The sequence below is a fragment of the Sarcophilus harrisii genome, chromosome 4 (assembly GCF_902635505.1).
Source record: "Sarcophilus harrisii chromosome 4, mSarHar1.11, whole genome shotgun sequence".
NCBI lineage: Eukaryota > Metazoa > Chordata > Mammalia > Dasyuromorphia > Dasyuridae > Sarcophilus > Sarcophilus harrisii.
In genome coordinates this window covers 304,482,767-304,498,858 of record NC_045429.1, presented here as the reverse complement: position 1 = coordinate 304,498,858, position 16,092 = coordinate 304,482,767, and the positions used below count along the sequence as shown (strand labels likewise).

Genomic DNA, 16,092 nt, shown 5'->3' with positions numbered 1-16,092 from the left:
TACTAGTTTCCCAGCAGTTTTTGTGTCAGTTTCTTATCTCAAAAGCTGGGGTCTTTGAATTCCCCCCCATTAAAAAAAAAAAAAAAAAACTTTTCCCCAGTTAAATATAAAAACTTTTATTTATATATGTACTTTTTTTTTTTTTTAAACTATTTCCTTATGATTTTGGGAAAGAAAAATCGGAACCAAAGAGGAAAAACATGAGATTAAAAAAACAGAAGAAAAAGGAAGGGAAATTAAACATAGTATGTGTTGATTTAAATTCAGTCTCCATTGTTCTCTGTCACATCCTTTGACTATTTATAGAACCCCACTTTTCCCTTCACAGTGCCCTGGTAAGGATTTGGGGGAAATACCCTTTTTTGAGATCTTGGTCTATCTTTGCTGGCCACTAGATAGATGTACTTTGAAACTGGGAACATTTTTGTACAACAAAAATAAAATCCAGGAAGCATTACTAGAAAGGGGGAAACTTAATTCAAAACAATAAAAAAAAAAAAAAAAATAGCTAAATTGTCTGGGAGTCAGTCTATCATGCATACTCAATACCTTTATAGATAGTTACAGATGATTTAGAGATAAGAAAAATTATTAAAAAGTTATTATCAAAACTACTTGGGATACAAGTTTAAAAAAGAAAACTAGATTAATGGAGTAGACTAGAACAAGGAAGAATCAGAAATAATCAAACTCAATAAACCAGTGTTTGTATAACCTGAAAACATAAATTATACAGGAAAGACAAGAAAATTGACAAGAATTATTGAAATTAAGAATTATTTTTTGGGGAAATTTTACAAATTAGTCTACCAGCTGGCACAAACATGACAATATCTTAAAAATATTTAACCTGAATATTAAAGATAAAAAATAGAAGAGATTTTTTTTTTACTTTTTTAAACTTTTTAAACTTTTAACTTTTTAAAACTGAAACAGGAATAAACAAAATTCGAAAAAATTTACATAAAAATAATGTATAATCTTAGAACTAGTCAGGTCTCTCAAGAAAGGCTCAGAATGGTTGTAAATCCAGAGTTGTCCTGGAAAACCTTATTTCCTTCTTCCTGGGAGTTACAGGGGGTGGATATTTGAGACTGATAATTAAAGGAATATCTGTCAAATAATGCCATAACGGGGAAAAAAAGCAGCAACCAATGTAAGTAAGGAAACGATGCAGTTAGAAAGCCAAAATCCAAACCTTAAAAGATTCAGAGACCTAATCCCCAGAGGAGATCATCACAGAAACCCAACTTATACACCTGAAAGTATATAATTAACATGACACAAAATCTGACCCTGGTTAAAAAAATAAATTAATTAAAAAAAAAAAAAAAAGGAAGAAAAGTCCCACTTTAGGAACTAAAGCTGGAGAGAATAAATAGTAAACCAAAGAAGAAGAGAAGAAGAGTCAAAATTACTGAAAATCTAGAAAGATAAATTTAACTTCTGATTTATAAAGGAAGAGTGGAGGATTATAGTGCGCACATTGCAAGGAATTAATTGTACTCCTTCAGAACTATTGAGGGGGCCCTAAATTTCAAAAATCATGAAAACTGTCTAGATTTCAAAAATAAAATAACACATGTATTTCTTGTTTCTGGTAAAGCTTCAGACCTTGGAAGTTCTAAGCTATAGTTCTATAGGGAAAAGAAGAAAGAGACATATCCTGATAGAAAAAAACATAGTTGACTGCTGAACTTTCAGCCTGAGCAAGATGGGAGATCCAGTCTTGAAGTGTGGGGAGGAGGAGGGAGGAAGAAACGGGACAAAGTGAAAATAGAATCTACTTATCACCTCCCAAAAGGGACCTTAAAAGGATAAGTCCCAGGAATGTCAAAGATAAAGACTTAACAACCAAGAATAACTTAACCTGAAGAGTTGAGTTTAAGCCCACACATAAACATGGAGGAGGAAGGGGGGAGGAGAAATACATCTTTAATAGATTAGAAAATTTAAAAGTACTTCTGATGAAGATTAATATAGATCTAATTAAATACTATTTCAAGATAATTGCAAAGATTCTAGATATTATGAACTGATGAAGAGTGAAATGAGAAGAAGCCAGGAAAAGGATCAACATTGTAGAGAAAAAAACAACTTAACTCATGTTAATGCTAGCTGTTGAGATTTGTTAGAATTAAGGTATAGAGACACACTTCCCCTCCCCACCCCTCCTCTCTCAGCTTTATACTGGGGATGGGTAGCAGTATTGATTGAAAAGAAAGCCATTAAAAATCTTTAAAATGTATAGAAAATAGCAGAAGGAACTTCAGAAGGGAGCACAAACAAGTAGGACCACTTTGAAAATAATGCATAAAATAGTAAATTTTATAAAAAAAGAAATTTTATCTTATGTATATATGGAATTGCTCTTTTTTGTGTTTTAAGTTAAATTTTTAATTTAAAAGACATGATCAGCACATGCGTTACAGGGTTTGGTAGCTGAGAATTAAGCAACTAGCAGAAATCCCTAATCAAAGAATGTGAGCAAACTGTTCTACAAAGAATTGTGAATCAATAACATATTCCAAATAGTACAAACCCATTTAACTACATATTTAACAAGATTTCACTACATACCAAGCAAATTAGTAAAGATATATATGCTAAGAGAGGTTGAAAGATGGACACACTAATGCATTGTTTCAAGGGTGCTTTGAATTGGTCAAGCCTTTCTGGAAAGCATTTTGGAGGACTGAGGACTTTTTCCTTTCTTTGTATCTCCAGTGATTTACACAGTACCTGACTGACAGAGCAATTAAGATGTGTGTCCATGTTTATGTCCAATATTTATACCATACACACATTTATAGTAGCACCTTTTTTTTCTGATAACAAAGAACTAGAAACAAAGAAAATGTCCGTCAGAGAACACATTATTTAAATGCAGTACAATTGGTACAATTAGTACAATTAGAGGCAAAATCAGATTTGATGCCAGAAAAAAAACTTCCTAATGATTAGACCTATCCAACGCTGACATGAGCTCACTCACAAAGAGTGGCTTCTGCCCTACCTTCCCCCTTTATCTATGCCATCCTCCTGGAAGTCTTCAAGCAGAGACGGTTATATATCAGGTATTCCTTTGGGGTTGGAGTTGGACTAAATGGCACTGAGAGCCCATAGAAAACATTTATGATTTTGTGACTATAACTGAGATACGTTAAGGAAGAGCAAGTTCTCAAAGTATGGAGAACTCAAGCATAATATAAATAGAACCTGAAAAATGGTATACACAACCTAATAAGGTAAACCAAACAAATAAAATGGTCCTGGAGAAAAGATGATGGAAAAAATTTTCAAAAATGAAGGTCATGGATATAGAATATTTATACTGTCAGACATTGTTAGGGATACAATCAGCCTTCTAATCACCCATGTTCATTTCTTGCCTTTTCTTTTTTACTCATCCTACATATCCAGTCAGTTTCTGGATCTTCCAATCACTTGGAATATATTTCCTCCCTTCCTCCCTCCCTTCATCATTTATCTTCTTTCCTCAATTCTCTCCCTCTTCCAGTATATACTCCATGGAATCACTAAGCTGCAGATTTGATTATGTCATTCTCATCCCCTTCAAAAAATTCTACTGCTACCAAATTATCTCTAGGATTAAATATAAACTTGCTTGACATTTAAAATCATTCATGTTTCTTCCTGTAACTTTTCAGTTTTCTTATATACTGCTTGGCCTCCAAGCATTCAGCAATCCAGACATGATGATCTATTTGCTGTTTTGTATACACAACTCTCCATCTCCCAGTCTTGCCTGACTTTTAGAATGCTTTTTCTCAACTCCACCTCTGGTGGAGAGATTCAGCTCAAGTGCCACCTTTTGGGGGGTTTTCTTTTCTCTTGGCCTTTTTCTATCCCTCCTATTTTCATCTCCATTTTTAATATAATGAACTGCATGTACTCTGAATCTTGAGTGTTCATCAATTCATAGATTAATTTATCTATGTATTGCAGGGGTCCTCAAACTTTTTAAATAGGGGCCCAGTTCACTGTCCCTCAGACTGTTGGAGGGCCGGACTATAGTAAAAACAAAAACTTTGTTTTGTGGACCTTTAAATAAACTTCATAGCCCTGATTCAGGGGGATAATCCATCCTCAGCTGCAGCATCAGGCTATAGTTTGAGGACCCCAGATGTATTGTCTTCTCTTTTAGAATATAAGGAGGACTTTCACTTTTTTGTTTGCATCTCCATTATTTGGATTGTATATAGTGAGCACTTAAATGCTTTTCATTGATGCTTGGTTGATATGTTGAATCATCTTGCTGAACTACCTTTTTTCACTTTTATTACAAAATAATCATTCACTTAGGAGGGAGAAGAGATATTAAATAACAGGGTACCAATAAAAATGATTTTTTAATTTTTAAGTTTTTGACCTGCCTAATATAAAATATCTGAGGACAAAGAGAAGAGCAAGTCTAGAGGTTTTTGAATTTGAGAGTATTTGGAACCTTGAATCTCTAGGGCCAATCAAAAGTAGCAGTAGTAGTATATTTGTGATTGGTAACCAAGTAATTTGTACTTGGTTATATGCCAAATAGGTTTTTTTAAATGATGTTATTGTTTTGTATTGTTCACTAGCAAAAAGTGTGCCAATTAGGAATTCTAACAAAATATAAGAGAGAATCATAGGTGACCTTGATTGGTAATCCATTTCTACTCTATGCTTCGTTTCCTGGATAACACATCTTTCCTTTTCTTTGGCATGGAGAAACCTTTCAGGTCTAAAGGGAGTTCTCTTTGTCTTCCATGCAACTGAAATACTTCTCCCTGTTTTCTGGAATCTCTACTTCCCTTTCAGAGTGAGCAAAAGAAAGAGCATTATGAACTTGGGATCTTAGGGGGATAGATGCTGCTTACAGTAGTGTAGTGATTATTAGAAATGGTGAGGAATGGTAGCACTGGAAATAATTATAGCCTTCTATGTTTCTCTGAGCCTGCTAGAATTTGAACAGAATCCTATAGATAGACCAGCCTGGGTTATGTGTGCTGAGCATGTGCTTTTTCAGCAGCTGAATGCCACATTGTTCAATAAGCAGATTATAAAACATCGCGTAAAGTGGCATAGTGGGGGGTTGGCTTTATACCTGCTACTTGCCTTGTTTTGCAAACAATAATTTCATAATGCAGCTCAGTCAGAGTTCACTTGAGAAGACAGAAATCTCTCAGCCTTTTTAGGAACCACCATGTTATGTTATGGGCCCACGGTCCCTCTGTGACCAGGGCTAGACTTTTCATTTTCCTTGTTACAAGAATTCAGGTGTATATTCAGGAATGGAAATATCATGGAAGCATATTTTTATGTTATGTGATATGTAGAAGGGACCTTAGAAGTCCCTTGTGAAAATAATTCCTCATTTTATAGATTAGAAATTCCTCAGTTTCCTCATTTTATAGATTAGAAAATTTGAAATAAGTGTTTCAGAACAGATCCAGGACTAGAGAGCTCAAGCTGTCTTACTCTGGGGCCATTGCATTGACTAACTTGACCTAGAAATACACAAATGAAAAGGGGAAAAAAGATAGACTAAGGGGTATGTTCTTTTATAAGTAATGATTCTGAAAACATCCATCATTTTTGTATTTCTAGATCACAGACTAATTGTAGCCTCCACCTATAAAATTTCAAAGCATATTCCCATCCCCCCTCCCCATCTTTTGTTCTTAAAACTATTATGTTAGTGTTTTAAAGTTCTTATAGTAGATGCCCTTTGTTAATTTTGGAGGGCAGAGCAAGTGACTTCAGATCAGGCTTATGGTGTCATGTGGTTGCCATATTTCTAAAAGTCAGGAGTTGATCTAGATCTTCATAGTAAGAAGAAATCTCTATAAATTGGAGGTAGTTGAACTATTTGCTTGAGAGAATCAAAGGAAGATCAAATATGTGGATATAAAGTGGTAATTTTTTTTAGTTGCAAATTGAGTTGTTGTTTGTTGCTATTCCTGTTATTATTTTTAAAAAACCTTCTTATTCTCCCAGTACTGTAAACTAGTGAATTAGATTATATCAAATAGACCTCAGTGTCTTCAGGTTTTTAAAAAAATTATTATTCAACATGTATAAAAAGTATTCTAAATGAAATAACAGGTCAGAAAAGGTCTTAACATCTCTATCAAATTGATTTTATATTCCCCCCACCCTGTCTGGCCCCTTGCATGTGCAGAGAGACATGTGACAATCACATGACCTGTTCCACCAGCTCCACCTCCAGCCTTGACACCAACCTTCAGTTTCCAGAGAACAGTGGCCAATTGCAGAACTCCAAATGGGATGAGCAGCAAAAGGTGTTTGCCCTCGAACAGATCTGTGGAGTGTTTCGGGTTGACTTGGGACAAATGAGGTCTCTCCGCCTTTTCTTTAGGTAAGAAGGATCTCTAAGTCTCCTCCCAGAACTCAGCAGCCTGGAGGCTTCTCCAGGCAGCACAGAGACAGGCTTGATGTACCCTTTTTTGCAGCTGTTGGATTGACTGACAGTCCTCTCTGGCATATGCTCAAATTTTGTGACTCTGGATACAGGGCCTTATTTGGTCATACTGATGCCATAATTTCCAAATCTTTGTTTCCCTCTTTCATTATATATGATCTGGTTGAATTTAGCTACTAAGTTAACTTATGTCTTTAATAAATGATGGCATCTGTATACTCCTCAGGCTGCAGCTTTGAGGAAGAAGTCTTGGAAAACTGCTATAGAAAAAAGACAAGTCAAATCCTGACTTTCACATCAGGATTATCTATTAAATCAAAATTTAATCAAAGATGTTAGAAACCTCATGTGGGTGGTATTTCCATGATATTCTAACAATCATAACAGTTTTCTTTCTTTGCATGATTAATCAAGGTAGCCAAAGGTTTCTGACTAATTCTACTTGCAGTTGGAATAAACAGGCATTCTTACTAATAATGAATTTTCAAAATTAGAAGCCAATAAACTACATTTTAAGGCTAAGAAAGAAAGCAGTCTTAGAGATCATCTAATTTCTTTCTTGAGGGCAAGATTCCTTCCTTCCACATTCTGTAAATCTGACAGTTCTCTCAGTTCCCCCTATGAATAACGAAGGAGCTTTAGAATAAAATTTCTAAATGAGAAAAGTATACTGGCATTTCACCAGGGAGGAATAGAAGAAGGAATAGTACCCTGTCACTTTAGCACATGAGATTTCACATCCCATGGAATAAGAATATTTTCCATTTTTCAGCAAAGTGGAAGATGGTTATTGTTTTTCTATCCCTTTAGTCAAACTCCTCTGGGATTGTTTCTTACTTCTGATGTTAACCATACTCCCTGATTATACTTGGAAATAAAAACCCATGTTTACATATTCATCAGTCTCTTCTTGTCCCCTCTTTCTACTGCCTTTTAGCGATGAGGCCTGTACCAGTGGGCAGCTGGTTGTTGCTAGCCGAGAAAGTCAGTACAAGGTCTTCCATTTTCACCATGGTGGGCTGGATAAACTGTCAGAAGTTTTTCAGCAATGGAAACACTGTACCGAGACTCATCTCAAAGACCAGGTAACCTAGCAAGGAAACAAAAGAATTTTGAAAGATGCCAGCAGTCTCCCAGCAATCTTCACTTACTGCTGGGAGAAAGCTCTTGGAACACTGTTCTCTTCCAAACTTGAGGGCTATCTTCTTATTCAGAAATCTTGGTTGTACTGAATCTCTTAGCATTTCATTCCTTAGTGAGTTAAGAGTCCATTCAAGAGTGTGTGTGTGTGTGTGTCTATGTATGTGTATGTGTGAACACAGTTATTGCACACACACAATCATGATTTCGGGCTTCTAATGTTAGTGAAGTGGCTGATACATCAACAACTTTGGTTTTGAAAAATGTACCCAGTTCTTTTTGAGAATTCTATGCTCTACACTTGAAAATAATGTTTTGACAAGGCATCCTGCCATATTTTGTTCAATCTACATACAAATGTAATAAGAGCTCTTTAATTATCTGTTTAAGATACTGTATGTGCTTATTAGAAACAGTGATGACTTTAAAATTCCCTTCCTTCCCACAGAGCCTCCTGCTGTTTGTCCTTATTACAGTAGCATGGCTTTTTTTTTTTTCTCCCTACATTGAACAACCTTTGATTTTTGAATTAAGTGTCAGCTGCAGTTTTGCACTAGGATCATGACTGCCCTTAGAGAAAACCTGACAGGCCAGCCCCCTGCTCGACTAACAGCGATCCCTTTGTATGTGGCCAATCATATGTAATTTATTGCAGGCACTCCTGGCAGAGTGAGTTGTAAGCAGCATTAATTCAGTTTTTGTGGCTGGGGTTGGCAGTGGGGAGGATGGGGTGGGAGAGGGGGTTGGGGAAGAGAAACGGATGAGGAGAGGAGGGAGGGAGAGGGAAAAGAGAACCAGAAAGGGGAAGACTATTTTAAGATGAAGGTATTTTTATTTTAATTGAATCTAATTACACTTGCCATTTAAGAGTTTGTATTCAGGAGACATCTCTCCTCCTTTCAGAAGACAGGGGCTTGTAAATCCTGGGAAAAGCTGGCTTTAAAAGCCAAGTGTTTGAGATGCTTATCTTTCCCCAGTTTTCCTCCTGTTCAGCAGGTCTCCAATGAAAAGACTTGTATGCAGTTCTCCATCCGACGTCCCAAGCTCCCTTCTTCAGAGACCCACCCAGAGGAGAATATGTACAAAAAACTGGATGTCTCCACCTGGCTTAACCACTTGAATGAATCTGGGCAGGTGGAAGAGGAATATAAGCTACGTAAGGTAAGGAACCAAGGATAATAGTTTTGTTGACTTTGTTTAAGATGTAGAACTCCATTGGGGGTGGGGTAGGAGAACAGTAGAAGGAATGGATGAATCATAGGTGTACGTATCATCACCTGTCAGGATTAATGCCTAAAAACCAGCTTAGCTACTTTCTGTCAAGAATATCCACTACTAAGGGAGAAAAGTGACTGGATACCTCTCGGCTCTGAGTGTTTGGCTGCCAGCTTTCATCCATAAGATAAACTACACTTATCTTTTCCATTTCAGTTTACCTTATACTGTATAAGATCTGTGTGTGTGAACAAACTAAATAAAGCAGTGGAAACTCCTATTTAAAGAAAAACAAAAACTTAGAGTTTGGGGGATACTGTGTCTGCCTTTATAGAAAAGTTTGCAATGAACTGCAGCATTTCCAAGATCAGGGATTAGGCTATGACATGAGAACGACACATTAATCGGAGAGCTGCTCCAGGGGGGGTTATTGACATTGAAATGAGCCTGGTTTGTGTTTCGTATGGGAATAGAGAACCAGCACTTTCCCCTTCTAAACATGTGCAAATTGCTGAGGTTTGAATCAAGGCATCAGTTGTCAGGAGAATTCACCAAAGCCACCAAAACACAAATCTCTGGGGATTTGGGGGTTCTTTGAGCCGCTGTACTTTTATTGCCCCCTCCCCAACTTTTGCCGCTTCCTCCAGGCCATTTTCTTCGGCGGCATTGATGTGTCAATCCGGGGTGAGGTCTGGCCCTTCCTGCTGCGCTATTACAGCCATGAGTCCACATCGGAGGAGCGAGAGGCACTGAGAGCACAGAAGAGGAGGGAATACTCAGAGATCCAACAGAAAAGGTAACTGTAGAGGCCTCTGCTCCCTCACCTCCCTTTCTCTCCTCCCTCCCCCCCCCCCCCCCCCCCCCCCCCCCCCCCCCCCCCCCCCCCCCCACTCTTCTTGCCCCGCAGATGAAAATGTCATCTGGAAAGACAATCTGAGGTGCAATTCAGCATTGATAATGTTTTGTGACCTATGGTTTGTCTTTCAAAAATGGATGTCCTAGGAATCAGAATGATAGGACTGGATAAGTGCTGTCATTAGACTGAGCACTTCAGCCTCAAAACAGGTCTTATTAACTCACATGTCAAGGCTTTGGAATTCTTTTTCCCCCAGATTTAACCAGGCACTGGTATTCTGAGCCCAACTAAAGAGTAGGGTGGGATTATTGGTTTTAAGCTATTAACTGAGAATTAGAACAGCTGAATTTTGTTTTATAATCTAGTTGTGTGATCTTCCAAAGGTAAGATTACCACTCTATCCCTCAACCTAATATAAAATGGGAGCCAAGTTAGCCCAAGAGCCAGGTTAGTGACACTGTAATCTTTGGAGACTTCCACAGCAAACCTCTTCTGCCACACAAAAGGAACTTAACAGGTACTGCTGTCATTCCAGTTGGAGATATAGAGAAATTGTCAGCTCTGTACACAGAGAAATTGTAGAATAAACTCAAATTCCAAGGTTTGCCATAACGTGATGGTTTTCCTTTTGAGGCTTTCAATGACTCCAGAAGAACAGAGAGAATTCTGGCGCCATGTGCAGTTCACTGTTGACAAAGATGTGGTTCGGACAGACAGAAGCAATCAGTTCTTCCGAGGAGAGGACAACCCAAATGTGGAGAGCATGAGGTAGTCTACCTCCTCCTTTCTGCTATTTCCAAACAGAAAGCCAGGAATCCTAGGCTACATTCACAGGGCAGCACTTCGTGTAAAAAGTGACATCACTTCTCTGTTCCTTAGTTTCCCCATTTGAAAAATGGATGAAAATAATTCTGACCTCCTCCTAGGATATTAGGACAAACACAGTAGTTTTTTCACCATTCTTGGAAATCGGCATTATAGAAATAGTGGAATTATTAATGTGGTTGAGCTAAAATATTATACAGCCCTCTATGCTCCTTTCCCAAAATTCACTGTAAATTCAATTCCCACAAAGCAGCTTTCTGATTAGAAAATTGGCAGTTTTTATAACCTTTTTCAGTTGTAATTCCTGAATGCCCCAGCTTTTTTTCCCTCATCTGTCAAATAGTCTTGTCATTCATATTCCCATTTAGTTATACAATATATAGTAATAGATCACCTTGTAGTAACAAAATTACCAGCACATAACAAATTTCTACAAGCCTGCCCTTTTCACAAGTTTCTATACTTAGTTAAATTAAAATCTAGTGTGTGTTCTTTATGCCTCTAATACCCATAACTTTTTGTATAAGTGCCATGATATTATATAGTCAAACTGGGTAATCCGTCCCATAGATTCAGAAAGATGGTGAGTCCTATGTCTCTTGAGATTTGAGAGAACTCCTAAAAACTCAGTACCTGAAATCAAAGGACTAGAAATTATAGCTCTCTCCCCTCATTTCACTTGCTGAAATGGTGCTCAGAGTAGATAAAGATAGGAAGAGGACAAGGCAATAATTGAAACTCAACCTACCATTTGCAGTTGACTGATGTGCTCTTCTTAACTATTCCACTGTGTCCTCTAGGAGAATTTTGCTGAATTATGCGGTATACAATCCAACCATTGGCTACTCCCAGGGCATGTCAGACCTGGTGGCTCCCATCCTGGCTGAGGTTCTAGATGAATCAGATACCTTCTGGTGCTTCGTAGGTTTGATGCAGAACACGATCTTTGTCAGTTCTCCCCGAGATGAGGATATGGAAAAACAGCTGGTGAGACTCTGGCTACAAGGGTCTCAATCCTATGTCTTTATGCATATGCATGTATATTGGATTATATTATTAGTCAGAGATGAGCCTATTGATGGTGTGGCTTCAGAATTATGTGTCAGGGCAACTGCAACAATCACTGTGTAACCTTTCCATGCTAATGATGTCTCATTAATCTTGCAACTAGAAAGCTAAATCACAAAATATGGAAGTGAAAATTGGGCTAAATAACCTGTAGGAGTTCTTCTTTGTTATAGACAAGAATGATAATGCTTCTGGGTCTTTGTAGCTGGCATACCAGCCTCCCCAGCACAGCCCTTGTTCTCTCTTTCGTATACTCATACAGCTTTAGAAACAGCTATGATGATAGGCATATCTGGGTAGAGTGTTTCCCCTCTCCTTTCTCCAACCCCTAAATTTAGCCATCTACTGGGGGAAAAGTGAAAGGGTTGTTGACAACAAGTGCAGCATGAGTCACTCAACTACTGCATGGTTTGGGATAGGAGTTAAGTTCAAGGTGATTGTCCCCTGTCCCTTCAGGCTTTCTTGGTCCTCAGTTCAACTGGACTCCAGCTATGGATTGGAGGGAGCTTGGCTTTATAGTCAACACTATCAGAAACAGAATGGAAATGCAACATTTCTGTCGTGCATGGACACACAAGTTTACTATGTGTGTTACTATGGGGATTTATTTTTCTTTTCTTCATCATCCTACACATCTGAGGCGAGGTGAAGGTTTCCAGGGTGCCTCACAAAGCCAGCACCTCACCAGGCAATTATCTGGTATGATAGGTAGGATATAAAAGGGCCCCTGGAAGCACATGGCTTACAGCCCACTAATCAGTCACTCACCAGAGATTGATTTTACAGAGGAGTCCTTGAAATCTGCAGCTACAGCTAGTCATGCTCAATCCTAAGTGCTGCCTAAAATAGCCTTTGGTCTTGTCCTGCGTCACAGCAAGGCTCTTAGCTGACATCCTACGTAGGGAAAGAGAATCCAGATACTCATGTGATTCCCTTTGTCCCTTCATTCATGACATTCATCTTGTAGATCAAGAACAGAAATGAATTGAGGTCACTATCTTGTAGTTGAGCCATCTTTACCTTAAGAGGGAAAAAAAATAGTTGGCAATAATATTTTAAAATGTTACCTACTTTGGTGGCTAACAGAAGTGTTGCTATTTCTTATCAAAATAATTGTTAAGCTCCCAGTTTTGCAATTTGGGAGTAGTTGCCAAACAATGAGACTTATATATACATACTCTAGAGGCTGTTAAAAATCAAATTGACAAAGACACTGTCTCTACACCCTCAAAACAGAATGCAAAGAAAATAGACACATACAATAAGAGTTACATCACATGAATGGGTTCAAGAATAAGTACATTTCAAGAATGAGGGTCAAGAGAGTAAATATATGATTGGTATATTCTCTCAAGGGCTTCTGAGAATAAACTAGAAGTAAAACCAGAGATGGTTTTGCTATTGTTGAATGCTACTGACTCTTGCTTCCAGCTATATCTTCGTGAGCTGCTTCGGCTGACCCACCTACGTTTTTACCAGCACCTTGTTTCTTTGGGGGAGGATGGTCTACAGATGCTTTTCTGCCACCGCTGGATCCTTCTGTGTTTTAAGAGAGAGTTTCCGGATGCAGAGGCGCTGCGCATGTGGGAAGCATGCTGGGCTCATTACCAGGTGAGCATGGGAGTCTGGAACAGCATGCTGAAGTTCATGGAGCAGCCAGCATGTTGTCACTCTGAATTACAATCACCTTTTTTGACATCCTTTACCCATAAGGCATAAGTCAGGCTCCTCACAGGGGAGTTTTCCTAGTCTCACAGTGTGACTTCAGCTGTTGCCTTTCAAATAACTGAAATTGATGCAAATTGTGCTCCTTATCATAATCTAGAGATGAGCTTGCTCTTGCCACAAGCAGTTAATGGGGCATTGACATTGACCTAGGCAAAATAAATAATATTGCCACTGACCTAGGCAAAATATTATTTCTCCCCCAATTACATATAAAAACAATTTTTACATTCTTTTTCTCTCCCTCCCTTCCCCTCACATGAGAAGGCAAGCAATTGACCGAGGTCATATATGTGTAGTCATCCACAACACATTTCCTCATCTAATATAATACATATTGATGGATTTAACCCACATAAAGCTGGGGGAGGGGCAGTTCTGTAGTTTTTAAGACCATTAAAGGATCTTTACAAAAATAAGCTTGAGAACTGCTGAATTGTCAGTCTAGCAGATAATTTTTTAAATTTATCAATCCCTTTCCCCCAAAAAAATTCATCACTCTTTCCTGTACTTACTAATATCAATAAAAAGCTTATATCTGCTATTAGGGAGCCTAAAATACTATTCTATAGTTTTTGTAAAGTTATTTACTAATAAGTTTTTTTTTTTTTTTACCAAGGCAATTGGGGTTAAGTGACTTGCTCAGGTCACACAGTTAGGAAATGTTACGTGTCTTGAGGTCAGATTTGAACTCAGGTCCCCCTGATTTCAGGGCTGGTGCTCTATCCACTGTGCCATCCAGCTGCCCCACTTTTTTTTTTTTTTTTTAAATGGTCCAGATTTTTCATGCCTGGATTGGCCATTCTTTCTGTGTCAGTTTGCAGTCTTCTGCACCAGTGAAGAAGAGCACTGACATGGATATTCCAAAACAGTGAAGGATCCAAAAATAATTTGCTTGTCTTTGAAAAACATAACATAAATTCTAACATCAGATTTATCATCATCATATATACTCATCATCATAAATACTCTGTTTAGGCTAACAGTAAGTTTTTTATGACTTGTAGACCTCACTCACTAAACTCAACTACTTGGAGAAATTTTCTCTTTAAATCTAGTACAGAATTTCAAAAGAGCTACCCATTCAGTTGATACTTTATCAATTGTCATTTTGATGGTGGACCTATATCTTGTGCTTGTATGCCAGATTGAGTTAAAAATCAAGCGCCTACTTGAAGAAACAGACAAGTTTAGAATATAAGATAGTTAAGAAGGGCAGTTGAGGATCAAGAGCAATTATTCCAGATTCAGCAGATCTGGTTTTGAGTCTTGTCTCCTCAATAATTATTGTCTTGTGACCTTGGACAAAATATTTTACCTTCTCATCTTGTAAAATGAGGAGACTAGATCAGAGATCTCTAGACACAACCTTGAAATTGGAACTTCACTTTGGTCAAAAGTTGCATTTATAACCAGTATCATATCATAACCAGTATGATGGGAGAGAGTGTCCAGGAAGACCTGGACTTGAAGCCTGCCCCAGGTACTAGGTGTATGAACCTTAACTTCTCTGATCTGTCTTCCTGAGGACCTGCCTGGCTTCCTTTTTCTCTACCTGGATCTTCAGTTTTCACTGTCAGCAGCAGGAGACTAAACACTGATTTTCCAATACTTCTCACCCTTCCTTTTGGGTCAGGAGGCCAGTATGTACCACAGAAACTGAGATCTCAGAGCCATCTATTCAAGAAGTATAACATAGTTAAGATGCCATGATCACTTCCTATAATCTTTAGCATACAATTGGAATCAACTTGATAAATGATAAAACATAATAAAAAAATTTTCTGTAAAGTAAACTTCTCAAGGAGGCGGAGTAGTGGGGGCTGGGGGAAGTGCTGAATTTGAAATCTGAAGCTTATGTTCATTCTGCTTCCTACTACCCATCCCAAAAGGCAAATTGCTTAGTCTCTGAGGCCTTTCTTGATTTTTTTGATTCGTAAAATTAGGGGATTGAATCTGATGATGTTTTGGATCCCTAAATGTCCCAAAGCCAAGTGAATCCCATAGCTAGAGTGAAATTAAGTTTTCAGAACTTCGAAAAAAAGATGTTAAATGAGGTGAAATTCACTTATTAGCTTTAGAGCTCTGCTCTCCATTTCCATTAAGGGTAGAACAAAATACCATAAAATGTAGCCAGAGATTTAGATTGGACATAGGGAAAACTTTTGAACATAATAGACTTTGATTGGTTAGGTAACTATAGATTTTGGAGTCTTCTTCATGTAGAGTCATTACAGAAAAGTGAATAGTCATCTGTATAGATGAGTACAGTCAGGTTAGAAACAGGAAAGTGGAATAGTTGATCTGATAGTACTTTCAATACCTTCACCCTATGGATATTTGGACCCTACCTTTAGTATGGTATTATTGTTCAGTACATTTTCAAATAAAGGCCTCTTTCACAAGAAACGCTGAAACTGTCACAGACTCAGCATGACATCAGAATATGGTTCCTTAGCCAGAAGAAACCTGAGGCCACTGGGATGTCCCCTAAGGTACCTACAAAACAACAATGACTCATATTCCACCTTCAGCCTTCTCTCCCTTCCTCTGTAGACAGACTACTTCCATCTCTTTATCTGTGTGGCCATTGTGGTGATCTATGGTGATGATGTCATTGAACAACAGCTGGCCACTGACCAGATGCTTCTGCACTTTGGAAATCTGGCCATGCACATGAATGGGGAACTTGTACTCAGGAAGGTGAGGCTTCAAAAATATTTTTATCTTCCCTTTTACCCATCTTTGTTCTGAGAAATTCTGCTCTCAAGACTTCTGCAAGTCATCACCCAGAGGCTACTCTGTAACAACTAGTACAGTT

The 16,092-nt window shown here is 38.1% G+C and overlaps 1 protein-coding gene and 1 long non-coding RNA gene across 12 annotated transcripts in view; one reads left to right on the top strand and one right to left on the bottom strand.

Annotated features, from left to right (window-relative positions):
- LOC116423245 overlaps positions 1–6,345 on the bottom strand; it is a 31,717-nt gene extending 25,372 nt beyond the window's left edge. Inside the window, exon 1 of the long non-coding RNA XR_004233777.1 lies at positions 6,243–6,345. This is a non-coding gene — a long non-coding RNA (uncharacterized LOC116423245). The remainder of the gene's footprint in view (positions 1–6,242) is intronic.
- Positions 1–16,092, top strand: part of TBC1D16 (TBC1 domain family member 16) — a 118,630-nt gene that overhangs the window by 77,400 nt on the left and 25,138 nt on the right. For 4 of the 11 annotated variants that reach the window (XM_012548643.3, XM_023502686.2, XM_023502687.2 and 1 more), the window contains 8 exons: positions 6,182–6,379; positions 7,380–7,527; positions 8,576–8,743; positions 9,445–9,593; positions 10,287–10,421; positions 11,279–11,465; positions 12,978–13,157; positions 15,828–15,974. In XM_012548643.3, the coding sequence (XP_012404097.1) occupies positions 6,182–6,379; positions 7,380–7,527; positions 8,576–8,743; positions 9,445–9,593; positions 10,287–10,421; positions 11,279–11,465; positions 12,978–13,157; positions 15,828–15,974 (1,312 nt within the window). Of the gene's footprint in view, positions 1–6,181; positions 6,380–7,379; positions 7,528–8,559; positions 8,744–9,444; positions 9,594–10,286; positions 10,422–11,278; positions 11,466–12,977; positions 13,158–15,827; positions 15,975–16,092 lie in introns of those variants that run through there. The other 7 variants (XM_023502691.2, XM_012548645.3, XM_023502689.2 and 4 more) reach the window with 6 other exon arrangements.